The sequence below is a fragment of the Myotis daubentonii genome, chromosome 10 (genome assembly GCF_963259705.1).
Source record: "Myotis daubentonii chromosome 10, mMyoDau2.1, whole genome shotgun sequence".
Taxonomy (NCBI): Eukaryota; Metazoa; Chordata; class Mammalia; order Chiroptera; family Vespertilionidae; genus Myotis; species Myotis daubentonii.
The window spans coordinates 44,264,641-44,279,710 of NC_081849.1; the positions used below are offsets into that span (position 1 = coordinate 44,264,641).

Sequence of the window (15,070 nt, forward strand, 5' to 3'; positions counted from 1 at the left end):
ATTTGCGGCTTACATTTGGGATTTTGGTAAGGAGTTAATTTTAAAAAGAGCGAGGAAGATATGATCTCTGGAGGCAGATGTGGAAATAGAGAATAAGGTGTGGCTCCAAGAATGGCCATAAAAATAAAAAAGAGGCGAGAGTTTGATGATAGCTCAGTGTTATTGGGAAGAATGAAGGGTTAATGAAGGTAATGAGGCTGAAAGGTAACCAGATAGTTCTTCATCCTTGGGGTTTCATGAGGATTGGAATATGTTTGAAATTGAGCTATTGCATTGTTCCACCCCCTATTACTTTTAAATAATTTGAAACAGAAGAGTTATCATTTCTTTTCGTAAAGCTTTATTATCATTAAGTGCTCTCCTTTCACCTAGTGCCATAAGCTCACTGTGTGTGAAAGTCCCAGGGGTGGTTCAGGTGCCCTTCATGCCTCACAGAATCCTGGGATGCCCCTTCCTAAGTTGCACTGGTTCACCATCTGTTTCATGTGCTACATGAGTGCAGTTGCTCAGACGGTTTTTATCTCTAAAATAGTGTTTGCTTTTTTCTCACTGCAGGAATTATACATGTTTATTTTAGGGATTTTGGATACTATAGAAACATACAAATAAAAATTTCAAAAATTCATAGTCCTACTAAGATATAGGTATTCTTAGTATTTGGGGAGTCAAACAGAAGGAGCAGTTTTGCTTCCTCCCTCTTTTCAGTTAATGCACATGATTATTCAACATGTTGAAATTATGTTCTTGGTAACTCTCTATATTGTTTAGTTTAGAATCCCTTATGATTTTCTCTGGGAGTTCCAAGAATGGTGTTGGAAATAGTGATTTCATTTTTCCAAGAAAATTTTGATAGGCGATATTTGCAGTAGATGTACAGAGGTTCAGTTTTGCTCTTAGGAAGACAGGGAAACCTCTATGAAATTATGTCTGCTTAATTAGAATGGAAAGAATTTTAATTAATTAATTATGTATTTATTTCTCTGGATAATGTTTTTTTCTTTTCCCTCTGGATAATTAGAACTGAAATATTTTTAAAGTTTGTATTTGTGACAGGATGAAAAGTATTTTTAGATCATATTCACCATATTATCTTACTCTTGAACCTATTTTGCTCTATTTTTTAATGTACAAGGCTTAATTTTAAAGGAGCCAGTCATTTAATATAGAATAAACTGAAGAAAGGTCGGTCTTCTTGGAAATGAAATGTGTAGCTACTTGAGATAAAGTGGAAAGGTAGGGCACTGACCCTCCTTGGTTAGGTGGTGCTTTACTTCAGACTGGTGAATGCTTGGCTTCTAAGAAGGTGCACATTTTACTTTTTTTTTAATTTGATGTCCATGTTGAATTGTTGTTTTCTAAATTAGGATACCATACATTTTTTTAAAAGTGACCTAAGAAATGCTTATCATCTGATCACTATGCTGAATAATAAATACCTTTTATCTTTTTAATATTGCAGTTGACTCATGTTAACCAGGCAAGCTTCCAGGTCGATGCCTTTGGAACATCATTTATTCTTGATGTCGTGCTAAACCAGTAAGTCTTTGTTGAGCTGTATTCACTTTTGTCCGATACCCATTGAATCTACCTTGTTATCCTTCTGTGAAGTTTTGTTTTCTTACTGTATTTTACTTCATCTTCCTATATCAGTTAAATAATACGTTTAAAACTAGTACATCTATTAATATAATATCTGTTATATCTATTAATATGATATCTATTGTAAGTATTAAGTCTGGCAAGTAACAGGAAATGGATATCCATTTGAAATTGAAGTCAGAACAGATTTGAGAATGTAATATGGAGGGCAAGACCTACTCCACTATTTTGCATAAAAATACCTGTGACCTAAGTTTCTATGAATGACAACAAATTGTGAAAATAATACTTTTAGTATTAAAATTTCCTTCTTAAGAGAAAGCTACCCTTTTGCTCAATGACTCAGAGGATTGGCTGTGTCCGTTATTCTTAATAATGCCTTTGGGATGCTTTGAGTTGGGAGTTGATTTCTGTGAGGTTTAGGGTACTGGGATTATTTGGTAAGGACATATAATTTTGGAAATTGTCATTTGCCTGTCTACCTGGAATTTGGGGTTTGGAATAACAGAATTTTAGGTTTAGAAGTGGTTTTTGTTTAATCACTGGATTTAATCTCTTCCCTTTGGGTAAGTCTAGTGTCTAATAAGTCTTACAGGACTTTGGGTTGTCTGTTCACCTTTTTAAAAAGCATTTGTATCCCACTTCTCATCATGGGCAAGTGGAAAGAGACCATGCTCTGCCAGCCAGTGTTTGTGAGCTGAGCAGCAGTGGCCAGCAGCTTTGCTGAAATCAGCTAGCTATGCACCAGCTCAGGAAGAAAATTTGAGGCCAGAAGGACAGAAATGTAGATCTAGAGTGAGAACTAAAGCCTAAATTGTCTACATTGGGAAACCAGGTGAATGGAAGACTATAAAAATGACATAAGAGGCAGGACTTAGAGCTGTGATATCTGGATAAGTAGCCACTAGCCTCTTTAAATAAAATTTGAGATTCTATTTTTCTGTTGCATTCTCCACATTCCTAATGCTCACTAGCCATATGTGGTTACTGGTTATCTTATTGGACAAGTCAGTACATTTCCATCATTGCAGAAAGTTCTGTTTGACAGTGTTGGTTTAGAGAATTCTTTTGGAGAACAGGCACATAGAAACTGTTAGATTATTGAGCTAGGTCAGTCATTTCCGTCCATGTTCAATGTTAAATTAATAATTAATCTTAATAGTGTCCTAATTTTTATGGAATTTATGTACAAATTTGTGGTAATACCATTTTTGCTGTGTTGATGTTTAAGCCATGCATTAGTTTATTTTGTCATTAAGCTGTCTCAAATGGTACATTTTGTGAGTAATTCACCTCTCTCTCCACATTTTTGAAGTTCACCAACAATTTGAATATGAAAAAGCGTGGTGTTAGATGGAAATTGTTTTCTTACTTTCTTCTTTGATAAAGTATATATTTAAAATGTAACATAAATTGTATTTCTACTATGCTCATTAAAATAGAGTTTGTTTCTTTCTTTTTTTTTTTTTAATTAATGGCCTAGCCCTAGCCAGTTTGGCTCAATGGATAGAGCATCAGCCTGAGGACTGAAGGGTACTGGGTTTGATTCCAGTCAAGGGCACATGCCTTGGTTGCAGGCTCCATCCCCAGTAGGGGGCATGCAGGAGGCAGCTGGTCAATGACTCTCTCTCATCATTAATGTTTCTATCCTCTCTCCCTTCCTCTCTGAAATCAGTAAAAATATATTTTAAAAAATTAATGGCCTAGAGTTAGATATATATAATTAAATGTTTTACACCACATGTATTTTTAACCTAATTTTATAGCGTGAGAGTAAGACTCTATTAATATGATCTGTATCTTATATTCCTGCCTGATGTAAATACTTGGCATAATTACACCACCTGGAGACAGGTTGCCCTATCTTAAGTCGTAATCCTCTTTGCCCTTGCTCCCGCATGAATACTACTACCTGTTCTGCCCTGCTTCATTTTAAAAATATTATTCATCACCATTTAATATGTAGTTTGACTCGTATTGAGGCAGGATAGTATGAAGCTAGGAAAACTCCTTGGCAAGTAGAATGGGGAAACTGAGGCAGAGAGTGGAACAAACCTGCTGAGCAATTTACAGCTGGATACAGAGGGTCATCTCCCAGAAAAGCAGCAAAACCCAGTGATCAACACCAGGGCAGGAAACTGATGCGTATTCTGCTGAAGCCCTCCCCTAAGACCTCCGCTAAGAGGATTAACATAAACAAACAAACAAACAAACAAATAAATAAATAAAGGAAAATGTCCACCTTGAATTTTTTTGGCACATATTTGTATTTTGTCAGTAATGTCATTGTCTTTGGTTCCTAATATCCTGTGATTAATGATGCTCTTGAACAAGTCTTGAATCAGCCAATTAAACAAGATAGTATGAAAAAAAAAAAAAAGAATGTGGCCTGCAAGAGAGAGATAAAAACCCTCAAAACAAAGGACCCAGCATGCACTCCTCCCCCTGGGCTTGAGCGCACCTGTGCCTTTCCTTCCCCTCTCTCCTTCCCCCACAGGCAGTATCCTAAACGCCAAGGGTTCCCAGGAGGCTTGCAACCGAGGGAGCAATGAGCAGTGGCAGCTCATCCTGCGCTCACCCCCTGAACCTGCCCTCAAGGCCCCCTTTTCTCTGATGTCTCAGTGAGCTGAAGCAGCCCTGCTAGGCTCATTTCTTTCCTATCACATTTTCAGTGAGCCGAAGCATCCCTGCCTTGGCTGTCTCCTGCAGTTTCTTCTATCCTAGGCCTTTCCTTGTCCCACTGTCCCCAGCTTTAATGAACATACTCTCAAAATCACCTGGACTCATGTTGTGACATCTTTCCTACACACTCCAGGCTGGCCCTAGGTAGACCCACTCAGGGCCAGGTCCCTTTTCTGGCAACAGAATGATGTTGTCATTTTTGCAGGGCAAAAAAATTTGACTGCTAGCATCTTCATATCATGCACTAATAGCCTGTGTTTTAATTATTCACTTTATTTTTTTTTCCTCCCACTAGAATGTCAGCTCTTTGAGGGCAGAGATTTTCTTTCTTTCCTTGCTGTAGCCTTAGTATAGAGTAGGTGGAAAATTGCCAGGCAGTCATATTGAATTGAAAACCAGGGGCTAGAATTAGCCAGGTGACCGAGGAGATGACTGGATGAAGATGGAGTGAAGCAACAGTCAGAGAAGAGTGAAGCAACAAAAAAGAAGAAAATGATAAATGTTTGGGACTAGCCTCTAAAAGCTGAGCATATATCTTTAGGTGTAAACTTATAAGTCAGGTTTTGAGGCTTCTATTTCAATGATTCTTTCCCATCCCTCCTTTAAATCATTGTTCTGTGGCTAGCCCCCACCATGGTTTCTGACATTTGTAACACCTTGACTTTCAGTATTCATGTTCATTTTGCCCAAATCACCTTACTTCCTTTGGAGAAATCTGAGCCCTAAAATGTTCTGCTCTGTTCCTGAAGGAGAAATACATATGACCATGTGTATCAGAGCATGAAACAGAAAACTAGGAGTGCAAACAGAATTTCTTTTGCGATACTGGCAAAAACCTCCTTGGGCATTTTTCTTCTTATTGCAATGAGAATTTAAAATTACAAGAGGTACAAAGGATAAAATAATAGCATAAAAGGAATGAGAAATATACAATTGCTTTTGGGCATCTATATTAAACACAGGTGGCAGGTAGCTAATTTCTTTATGCTCTGAGAGCCCAGATGATTTAATACGAAGTTTATATTTTTCTTATTTTTTTGAGAATGTTTTTATTTCATGGTTTCAGGTTATATATTATCTTGTGGTTGTGTCGGTTAAGGAACAGGAAGATAAAAAATTGAATATGCTCTTTAAAGGTTTTTTTTTCTCATGAAGCAATTTTAGGGCTGTGGAACAGGTTGAGTTTTTTTTTTTTATTTGTTTGTTATGTTTTAAACTGGAGAGAAACTAAATAAGTTTATATAGCTGGAGTCTATTTGAAGAATAGATCCAATAATATGCATTTTTAGATTGGAATGCAAAGGAAAGTGTCATTACATAATATTCCTTTTGAATGTTCAGTAAACAAGATTTTAACCAAATTACACAAGAGTTCAACCTTTGGGTTGTAACTTCTACAGGAGGCAGATAAACAATATGGAATGGTTAAAAATGAAAAGCACAGCCAGTTCCTATTTTGTCAAGATTATGAGGGCAGAAAACAATTTTCAGTCCCTTCATGGGGTTACACAGTCATAAAATTTCACTCTTCAGGACAGATATATTAATAAAACCAAACATATGGCCTGGCCTGGTCACACTAGTCCTGAGGCCACATTGGACCTTTCCAGAGGTCAGCATCTGGTATTATATTTTATTGTGAAGCATTTCTCAGAATGAAAAAGGCTCAATAAAGACAATTAATTATATTATTTGAGCAATGTAAGCCGAGTCTTATCCTGCAATCGTTCTCATTTTCGTTAAGACGTGGGTAATTAAACTGCACAAAAGAATGCATAAATATTGAAAAAATTTCATTCATTACTTCTTGATTCTTTTTTTTATCTTCACTGGAAGATATTTTTTAAATTCATTTTCAGACAAAGTGAAGAAAGGGAGGAGTGGGGAGAAAAATATTGATGTGAGAGACAGGGATCAAACCCACAACCGAGGGACATGCTCTTGACTGGGAATCGAACTCATGACCCTCTGCTCTGCAGGCTGATGCTCTAACCACTGGGAAAACTGACCAGGGCACTCCTTGATTCTTTTACTACAGGTGACTTGAGAAAAACAAACCACACATGTGGACACACACACACACACATACACACTCCACAAAGAACCAAATGTTCCACATGGACTGTGGTTGGTTGTGTTAGGATGTGAAACATAATTAGGAAGAAAGAATCTATTTTATAACCTGTTTTTTGGAATGGATTCTGTGGTATAGTTTTCAGATCTGAGATGATTCTGTTTCTAAATTTTGACTGTATGTTATAAATCCTCTCCCTCTTTATCTTCTTACTCCAATAACAACGAAAATAATTTCTTTCTGTTATGATCCTCGTTTCCCCCCTATTTCACAGTGGTGGGTGGGGAGGACTGCTAGGGACTTAAACATGAAGCTGTCAGCAGATGGGGTTGCCCATGCAGAATGGGAGGTGGTGTAGTGATGGCAGGGGGAAGGGCACGGAGGTGGGTAGGAGCAAGGTCAGACAAGGAAAACCCCAAATCACTTCAAATGGGACCAGTCTTGTCTTCTCTCACTTAGAACCATTTGCCTACTAGTTACCTCTTGCTTGCTTTGCACTGGGACTCCTGAATTTGCAAGAAAAGTGGGAATCACAGTGGGTAAAAGGTGGTGTGAATTCAACTGGGATTGGAGGTTAGATCTGGAAGAGTCTCATTTACTTAATGCTCTATTTACAGTGTGTAAATAGAATGTTTACAGCTCCCTTGGTCCTGTTAATCACCTGTTCTCTAATAAAACTATTCCATGATGATGTATTGGCCTGGTCTAGTCCCCTTCTTAGTCCATATATGTCATTTTTTAGAGGTATTCCTGCCTCTTTGGGTGACACAATGGACTGACTCTAAAAGGTAGTTATTGCAGGCCAGCTAGGAAGTCAGGGAAGGCTTTTGAGCACTGTGATGTCTCTCACATTTCACTGTACCAAATGCATGATATGCACAGAACTTGCTCTACTGAAGGATGCTTGGAGCCTGTGAACCCAGATTTATACCAGCCTTCACTGAGAAATTCAGAACAATCAAGCATTTAGAAAAAAGAACAAAACCAGACAGTTTTAATAATGAATGTTTCTATGTTTTCTGAAGTAAACAACATGCTAAAAATCTTTTTAAAATTATTTGAATAGTGTTGTATTCATTGAAGTCAATTCTATAGTGAAAATGGTTGATTGTCATTTTTCAGCCAAACTTTATCTGTGTAGATCAGGTATCCTGTTGTCACTTGAGTAATCCCCTCCCCCCCCCATTACTTTCTGTCTCTGTGGATCTGATTTGGTGCGGATCTAATTCATATCTTTAATTTTTTTTTTCATTTTGTTCCCACCTTGATTCATCTTATAAAGCTTGTGGCTCAGATTGTAACCGACAACCAAGCTTAATAGAGGTCAAAGAAAATCCCACTTCTCACTTTGCTATGCACCTTGCATTTAAAGTGCACAATTGCACGAACTCCCTAATTAAAATTTTATGTGAATAGATATTCTTCAAAGCTGAAGTGGTGAAGTGGCTTGGAAACAGACCTCTGGCAGTGGTTTTTAAAAGGCCACTTAGTTAACTAGTAACACATGGCTATGGATATGAATTCCAGAGGAATTGAGAGAAGTAACAGATGTGGAATTATCCCTCCCTCTGCAAGAGTGATCGTGGGAATCACAGTGCCTGGATGGAGAGGCTTAGGGCTTTCCCCACGTGCACCATTGATTGCTACTGGGCAGTGTCCAGAAGGGCTCTCCATTGATGTCCATAAACTAGTCTGCAAACCCACCCTCCCAAGGGCTTCTTACCTGTTGTGATAGGTTAGTCATATAACGTTGGTTTCTACATTAATCTCTTCCTCATTAACAGTGTTCCTAACCCAGCAATCTCAACTCTGACTGCATATTACAATAAACTGGGAAGTTTTATAAACTATCAATAGCTGGGTTAGTGTGTGGTTTCTAGTGCGGTTCCTGGACCAACAGCCTTGATCTCATCTGGGAACTTAGAAACAAACATTCAAGATTCTCACCCAGACCTATGGAATCAGAACTTCCGATGGGGTGGAGCCCAGGAAAGTGTGTTTTAACAAGCCCTCTGGGTGATTCTGATCTCTGTTCAAGTTTGAGAACCACTGATCTAGTGTTTTTTTTTCCCCTCTGACATTCACCTCCTGCCAATATCTTATTATGATCATGATATACTCGGTGCCTAACCCTGTACCTACCAGTATATGCCACCCATCCTCTTATATAGGGACTTGTTTTGTTTAACGTTCAGTACTGAGTAACTGTTCTCACTTATAATAAAGATAATGTCTTCTGGATCAATTCTATAGATAAATATGACTAGTTTCGTTGTTTACTTTTTCTAAACATGCCTGGCTATTACAAATTAGGTTGACGAAGTCTTCCCACTGGGCCCTGTGTGGTTTGCTCTGACCTGAGGTGTATTTGAGAGCTGGAAAATTGTGAGTGAGCCTCTCAGTCAGTCACTGTGAGTTTATTTTGCAATAATAGGGGTATGTCCATGACAACAGGTTATTGGGATTTTAGAATCAATAGTTATCATGACTTTCCAATATAATAGGAGAGAAAAGGCTGCACAACAGGAAACCATGGATAGCAGATTTTATTTTATAATCATCACCCAAGGATATTTTTTCCATAATTTTTAGAGAGTGGAGGGGAGGGACTTGGGGGAGCGGGTGGCGGAAAGAGGGGTGGGGGAAGAGAAACGTCGACATGAGAGAGACACATTGAATGGTTGCCTCCTGCATGTGCTCCCACTGGGGCTGGGGAGCCTGCAACCGGGGTACATGTCCTTGACCCAGAATTGAACCCTTGACCTTTCAGTCTGAGGGCTGATGCTCTAACGACTGAGCAAAACCGGCCAGGGTTGGATAGTAGATTTTGCTGGTTGGCTGGCTCATGCACTATGTTTCCCAAAGGAAACATTATTGGCATTTGAGGATCAATGCAGAAATTTGTAGAGAGAAAAACATTTAGCCTATACATCCCAACATAGCAGGTATTTTGTATTTGTTGTGCCAGTTGTAGGTGTTTGATTAAATGGTACGGGTACCAACAGAGAGGCACCCAGCTGGAGTGGTTAGCAACGTAGACTTTATAGCTAGACTGCCTAGGTTTAGAAACTATGCCAGTTGCTAGCTGTATGACCCTGGGCAAGTCAGTTTCTCCACCTGTAAAATAGGGAAGGTAGCAGTACTTTTCTCATAAGGTGGTTGGCAGGTTCAATGGGTTTATGTACATGACCCAGATCAGTGCTTGGGTATGGAAGTGTTCAGCAAGTGTTTGGCTATTATTAGCTACAAGAGGCACTTTCCTTTAAATAGTTGCTGGGAGGTCAGCTCTCTTAGAGGCACTGGCTAACTTTGAAACCTTTAGGACTAAAAGGGAGTTAGACACTGAGATTATTTTAGAGCATATATAACAAGGTGGTTAGTGAATGTTTCAAAGCCTTATTAGTGTTTATTAACTTGGTAAGCTCACTGAACAAACTTAAATAACAGAAATCAACAGTTCTGAATCCCTTCTGGGCAATTCTGAAACTCCCCAGTGCTCTGAAAACACAGGTTTTGTAAATTTCCAGCAACTCATTTGTTATTAAAAACCTCACTTGAACATATACATATTAGTTTTGAGCAATCATAACAAATTACCCTGCCATAACAAATCACCCTAAATTTCACGGCTTTTAAAACAACACCCCTTGATTGTCTCCAGCTTCCAGGTGTCAGACGTCCAGCTCAGCTGGGTCCCCGCTTAGAGTCTCACAGGCCTCAGTCAGGATGTCAACAGGCTGAGCTCCTTCCCTGAGGCTCTTTTGGAGAAGACTCTACTTCCAAGCACTTTTAGGTTGTTGGCAAAATTCAGTTCCTTGAGATTGTAGGACTGAGGTCCTCACTTCCTGCTGGCTGTGGGGCATGGGTTATTCTGGAGGCCACCCATATTTCTTGGCCAGTGAACCCCTGTCTCCTTGAAAAGTAGCAGTGGCCAGTCAAGTCCCTCTCAGGCTTTGAATCTCTCTGATTCCTCCCTGCTGCCTCATCTTTTCTCTGCCTTCCCCGTCCACTGTCTCTCTCCCATGGAATCTTCCGCCTTCCTCTTCTGCTTTTAAGGACCCATGTGATTATATTGGATCTACCCAAATGATCTAGGATAATCTCCCTATTTTAAAATCAACTGATTAGTAACCTTAATTCTATCTGCAAAGTCTCTTCATGCAGTATCTAGATTAGAATCTGATGGACTAATTGGAGAATGGGAATCTTGGGGATATCTTGAGAGTTGTGCCTATCACACTGCATTAAACTGTTTAGTATTTATTCCAGTTACTGTGATTAGCATTTGGTACATAGATATCAGTAAGTTTGGTTATAGGACATTGTCCTTGATCCTGCAGGGAGTGTTATGTAATATCTCTCTATATAAAACCCTAATATGCAAATAGACTGAATGGCGGAACAACCAAACAACTGAACAACTGATCACTATTCTGTGCGCTGGCCACTAGGGGGTATGCGTGGAACATGGCGGGCTTTGGCCGAGGTGGGATGGTGGAGCAGATGAGCAGGGTGCCAGACCAAGGTAGGGTGCCAGTTGGTGTTATTGGGGAGGGCCTCTGTTGGTTACTAAAAATTCTTTGCTCCCGCATGCCACAGGCCTGCCAGGCACTTGCACCTGCTTCTGGCACTGGTCCCACTTGCACTGCTGCGAGCGACGGCCCCACTCGCACCCACTCCAGCACCAGAGCCGCTGCTCACACCCACTGCCGATGCCAGGTGCCGGTCCTAATTGCTTGGCGCTGTCAGCGGGTGTGAGTTGAAGCTGCCAGCCCCAATTGCCCCCCAGGGCTTCCCCACCTACCCCTGCTCCTGAGGGGCAATCAGGGCCAGCAGCTGCTTCTCACACCTGCTGTTGGCAATGGCCCCACTTGCACTCACTGCTGTCACTGGGCACTGGTCCCTATTGTTCAGCGCCATTAGCGGGTGCAAGCAGCAGCTGCAAGCCCCGATCACCCCGAGGGCTTCTCCACATCCCTCTGCTCCTGAGGGATAAGCAGAGCAGCAGCCGCAGCTCGCATCAGCTACTGTCACTGGCCCTAATCACTCCGCACCATCAGCATGTGGAAGTGGTGGCGGCAGGAGAGGGGCTGCCGGCAGAAGGGGACTGGGGGCTGTGGTGGGAGGGGCAGGTGGGGGCACAGAGGATGGGCTGAGACCCACCCCTGTGCCCACCGCAGCCTCGTGGCCCAGAGTTCCTTTCAAGGTGCATGAATTCGTGCACTGGGCCCCTAGTATGATATATGCATATTGTTACCTTTCTAAAGTAAAAAATAAAAAATGTATTATGTACAAAACACAGCTGGCCTCAGGGTTGTTAAAGAGATTTTGAATGTGTTATAAAATGTTACTGGTGAAAGATATTTTTAAAAACATTTATATTTGTATTTATAAATACTGTGAAATGGTACATGTGTAACACTCACTACGTGAGAGAAGGGATATTACATGTTCTCCAGATTCATACTTAGAGAGCTTAAAGGGACTTTCAACATAGATTTATTGTTTTAAAGATGCAGAAAGAGGCATCAATGTTACAGATAAGAAGAAAAAGGCTGAAAGATAACATCAAACACTATACTATTCATTTTACACATGGTCACATGACACGTGTATGTGTGTAGTTTAATCTTACAGCCTGTGTAGATTATTTTTCCATTTTATAGTTGCTGGAATCAGGGATGAGGGATACTGAGTAACTTGCTCAGGGTCACATGGCTAGTCAGTGTGGAACTGGAATTTGAACTTGATTCTGACTTCAAAGTCGATTTCTCTATTCATCAAAGAAACATCTATTTGGAAGTAGATCTGGGATTTAAACTCTAGTATCCCGTCCCACCCTGTTAAGATAGTTGTTTATAATAAACTGGAGGTCCGATTCTTGAAACTGGTGCAAGAGTAGGCCTTCCTTCCCCCAGCTGCTGGCACCGGCTTCCCTCCAGCACCTGGGACCTGGGCTTCCCTCCGGCCGCCCGCAGGCACCCGGGACCCAGGTTTCCCTTGCAGCCCTGGCTTCGTCTGCAATGTCGTCCGGAAGGACATCTGGTCTAATTAGCATATTATGCTTTTATTATTATAGACAATTATAGATAATTATAGACTTACAAGTGCTTTTGGAACTAATTAAGACATTTTAAAGCTTCTTACAGAGACAATTTATGATGCTTTACTTGTTACCAAAATTAATTTGTATTTAGACTATCAGTTATATGGCATTAAAATATTCATTATTTTAGGATCTTTTTTTTCCCTTCTATTGGTTAAACCATAAGAACAGAGTCCCAATTGAACATTTCATTCTTGGATGTCTTTATAAAACATAATTTCCTTAAATTGCCATCTCTCAAAATGACACAGTTTACAAACTTAGCAGTCATTCTTAAGTGCTGACAATAATAATGCATTTTCCTGGTACTGGAACATTTCTTTACACAGCTCCCCTGCTGATATCTGCTTAAGTTTCTCCTCGCTGTTTTTGTGTCTATTTTCTCTATGTAGTAAAGTGTTGACAGAAAGCAACTGTACAGAGATATAAAAATATGCATCAATTAGAACGAACGGCAAATCAGTGTAGTTTTCAGAGAAGTATTTTAACTAACACTTGAGAAACACAGCTGTAATAAGTGTCTGAATAGGAATCACTTCCAAATTGCTACTAAAGTGATCTTATTGTTTTCCATTTTATAATTGTCACAGGGGATTTTAAAAAAAAAACAACTAAACAGGTATGCATATTCAGGATTGTGCATAGTTTGGGAAAGTAAATGTGAAACAAAGACTAAAGAGTTTCTAATATCTTTATTGTGTTCCTGTTTTTATATTCACAAAGAAATCATTCTAGTTATTCATGATTTATTATGATATAATTTTAAAAACTTTGGCTTTGAGAGAACAACTTTATGATTCAACAAAGTTTCATTTTACGTAACATGGATTCCTTGACAAAAATAACTTTACAAATGAAGGTTTGAGAGAGATGACTACACTGAATATGATTATTTGAATGTCTGTCCATTTATACAAAAGCGTAGGAAAATTCATATTTCTCTCAGTAGGAATAAACACAATTTAATTAACTGTGATATGTTGGGAAGTTAGGAAGTTGAGAAAACAGAAACAAGATTTTGTTTTTATCCTGGTCTCAAGGAAGGTTGTTGTCTATCTCTTTTGGTTGTTTATTATTTGTTTTTGTTTTATAGACGAAATTCCAAGTCAGGTATTAAGATGATGTTATCTTAGAATTGCTTCTATAATTGTGGCTCAGAAAAATTGAGATTGGTTAGAAGGCACTTGCTCTGGTATCTGCTTATCTTTTAGCCAGAAGGTATAGAAACATGCAGGTAAATAATATATAAGCTGTTGTCAAAGATAGAATGAAAGACACTGGAAATTCAAAGGCCAAGATGTTTAGGAATAAATAATTCCTTTTTGATTAGAGAGCTAGTGTATTACCATCTCTTTATTTATTTATTTATTTTTTTAATTAAATCTTTATTGTTCAGATTATTACATTTGTTCCTTTTTTTTTCCCCCCATAACTCCCCTCCTCCCAGTTCCCGCCCCACCCTCCGCCCTCACTCCCCACCCACTGTCCTCATCCATAGGTGCACGATTTTTGTCCAGTCTCTTCCCACATCTCCCACACCCCTTTCCCCCCCAAGAATAGTCAGACCATTCCCTTTCTATGTCCCTGATTCTATTATAATCAACAGTTCATTCTGTTCATCAGATTATTTATTCACTTGATTCTTAGATTCACTTGTTGATAGATGCATATTTGTTGTTCATAATTTGTATCTTTACCTTTTTCTTCCTCTTCCTCTTCTTAAAGGATACCTTTCAGCATTTCATATAATCCTGGTTTGGTGGTGATGAACTCCTTTAGCTTTTCCTTATCTGTGAAGCTCTTTATCTGACCTTCAATTCTGAATGATATCTTTGCTGGATAAAGTAATCTTGGTTGTAGGTTCTTGGTATTCATCACTTTGAATATTTCTTGCCACTCCCTTCTGGCCTGCAAAGTTTCTGTTGAGAAATCAGCTGACAGTCGTATGGGTATTCCCTTGTAGGTAACTGAGTTTCTTTCTCTTGCTGTTTTTAAGATTCTCTCTTTATCTTTTGCTCTTGGCATTTTAATGATGATGTGTCTTGGTGTGGTCCTCTTTGGATTCCTTTTGTTTGGGGTTCTCCGCGCTTCTTGGACCTGTAAGTTCATTTCTTTCACCAGGTGGGGGAAGTTTTCTGTCATTATTTCTTCAAATAGGTTTTCAATATCTTGCTCTCTCTCATCTTCTGGCACCCCTATAATTCTGATGTTGGTACGCTTGAAGCTGTCCCAGAGGCTCCTTACACTATCCTCGCATTTTTGGATTCTTTTTTCATTTTGCTTTTCCGGTTGGATGTTTTTTGCTTCCTCGCATTTCAAATCATTGACTTGATTCTTGCGCTCCTCTGGTCTGCTGTCGGGCGTCTGTATAATATTCGTTATTTCAGTCTGTGTGTGCTTAATTTCTCGTTGGTTCCCCAATATAAGATCGAGGGTCTTATTAGTTTTCGTGTAGAGCTCATTAAGTTTATCGGCAGCTTCTAAACAGTTCTTGAGAGACCTTAAAAGTGTGGTTCTGAACTCTATTTCTTCCATTGACAATTTTGTCCTGTTTCTTTGTCTCCGCATTTTGTTATGCTTCCTTGGTGCACCCCCTAGTGGTCTTTGTT

The 15,070-nt window shown here is 39.5% G+C and overlaps 1 protein-coding gene across 10 annotated transcripts in view; it reads left to right on the plus strand.

The window, feature by feature from the left end:
* ADAM22 (ADAM metallopeptidase domain 22) overlaps nt 1–15,070 on the plus strand; it is a 184,783-nt gene that overhangs the window by 37,384 nt on the left and 132,329 nt on the right. For all 10 annotated transcript variants that reach the window (XM_059712222.1, XM_059712223.1, XM_059712224.1 and 7 more), the window contains exon 3: nt 1,460–1,536. In XM_059712222.1, coding sequence (XP_059568205.1) covers nt 1,460–1,536 — 77 coding nt within the window. The remainder of the gene's footprint in view (nt 1–1,459; nt 1,537–15,070) is intronic.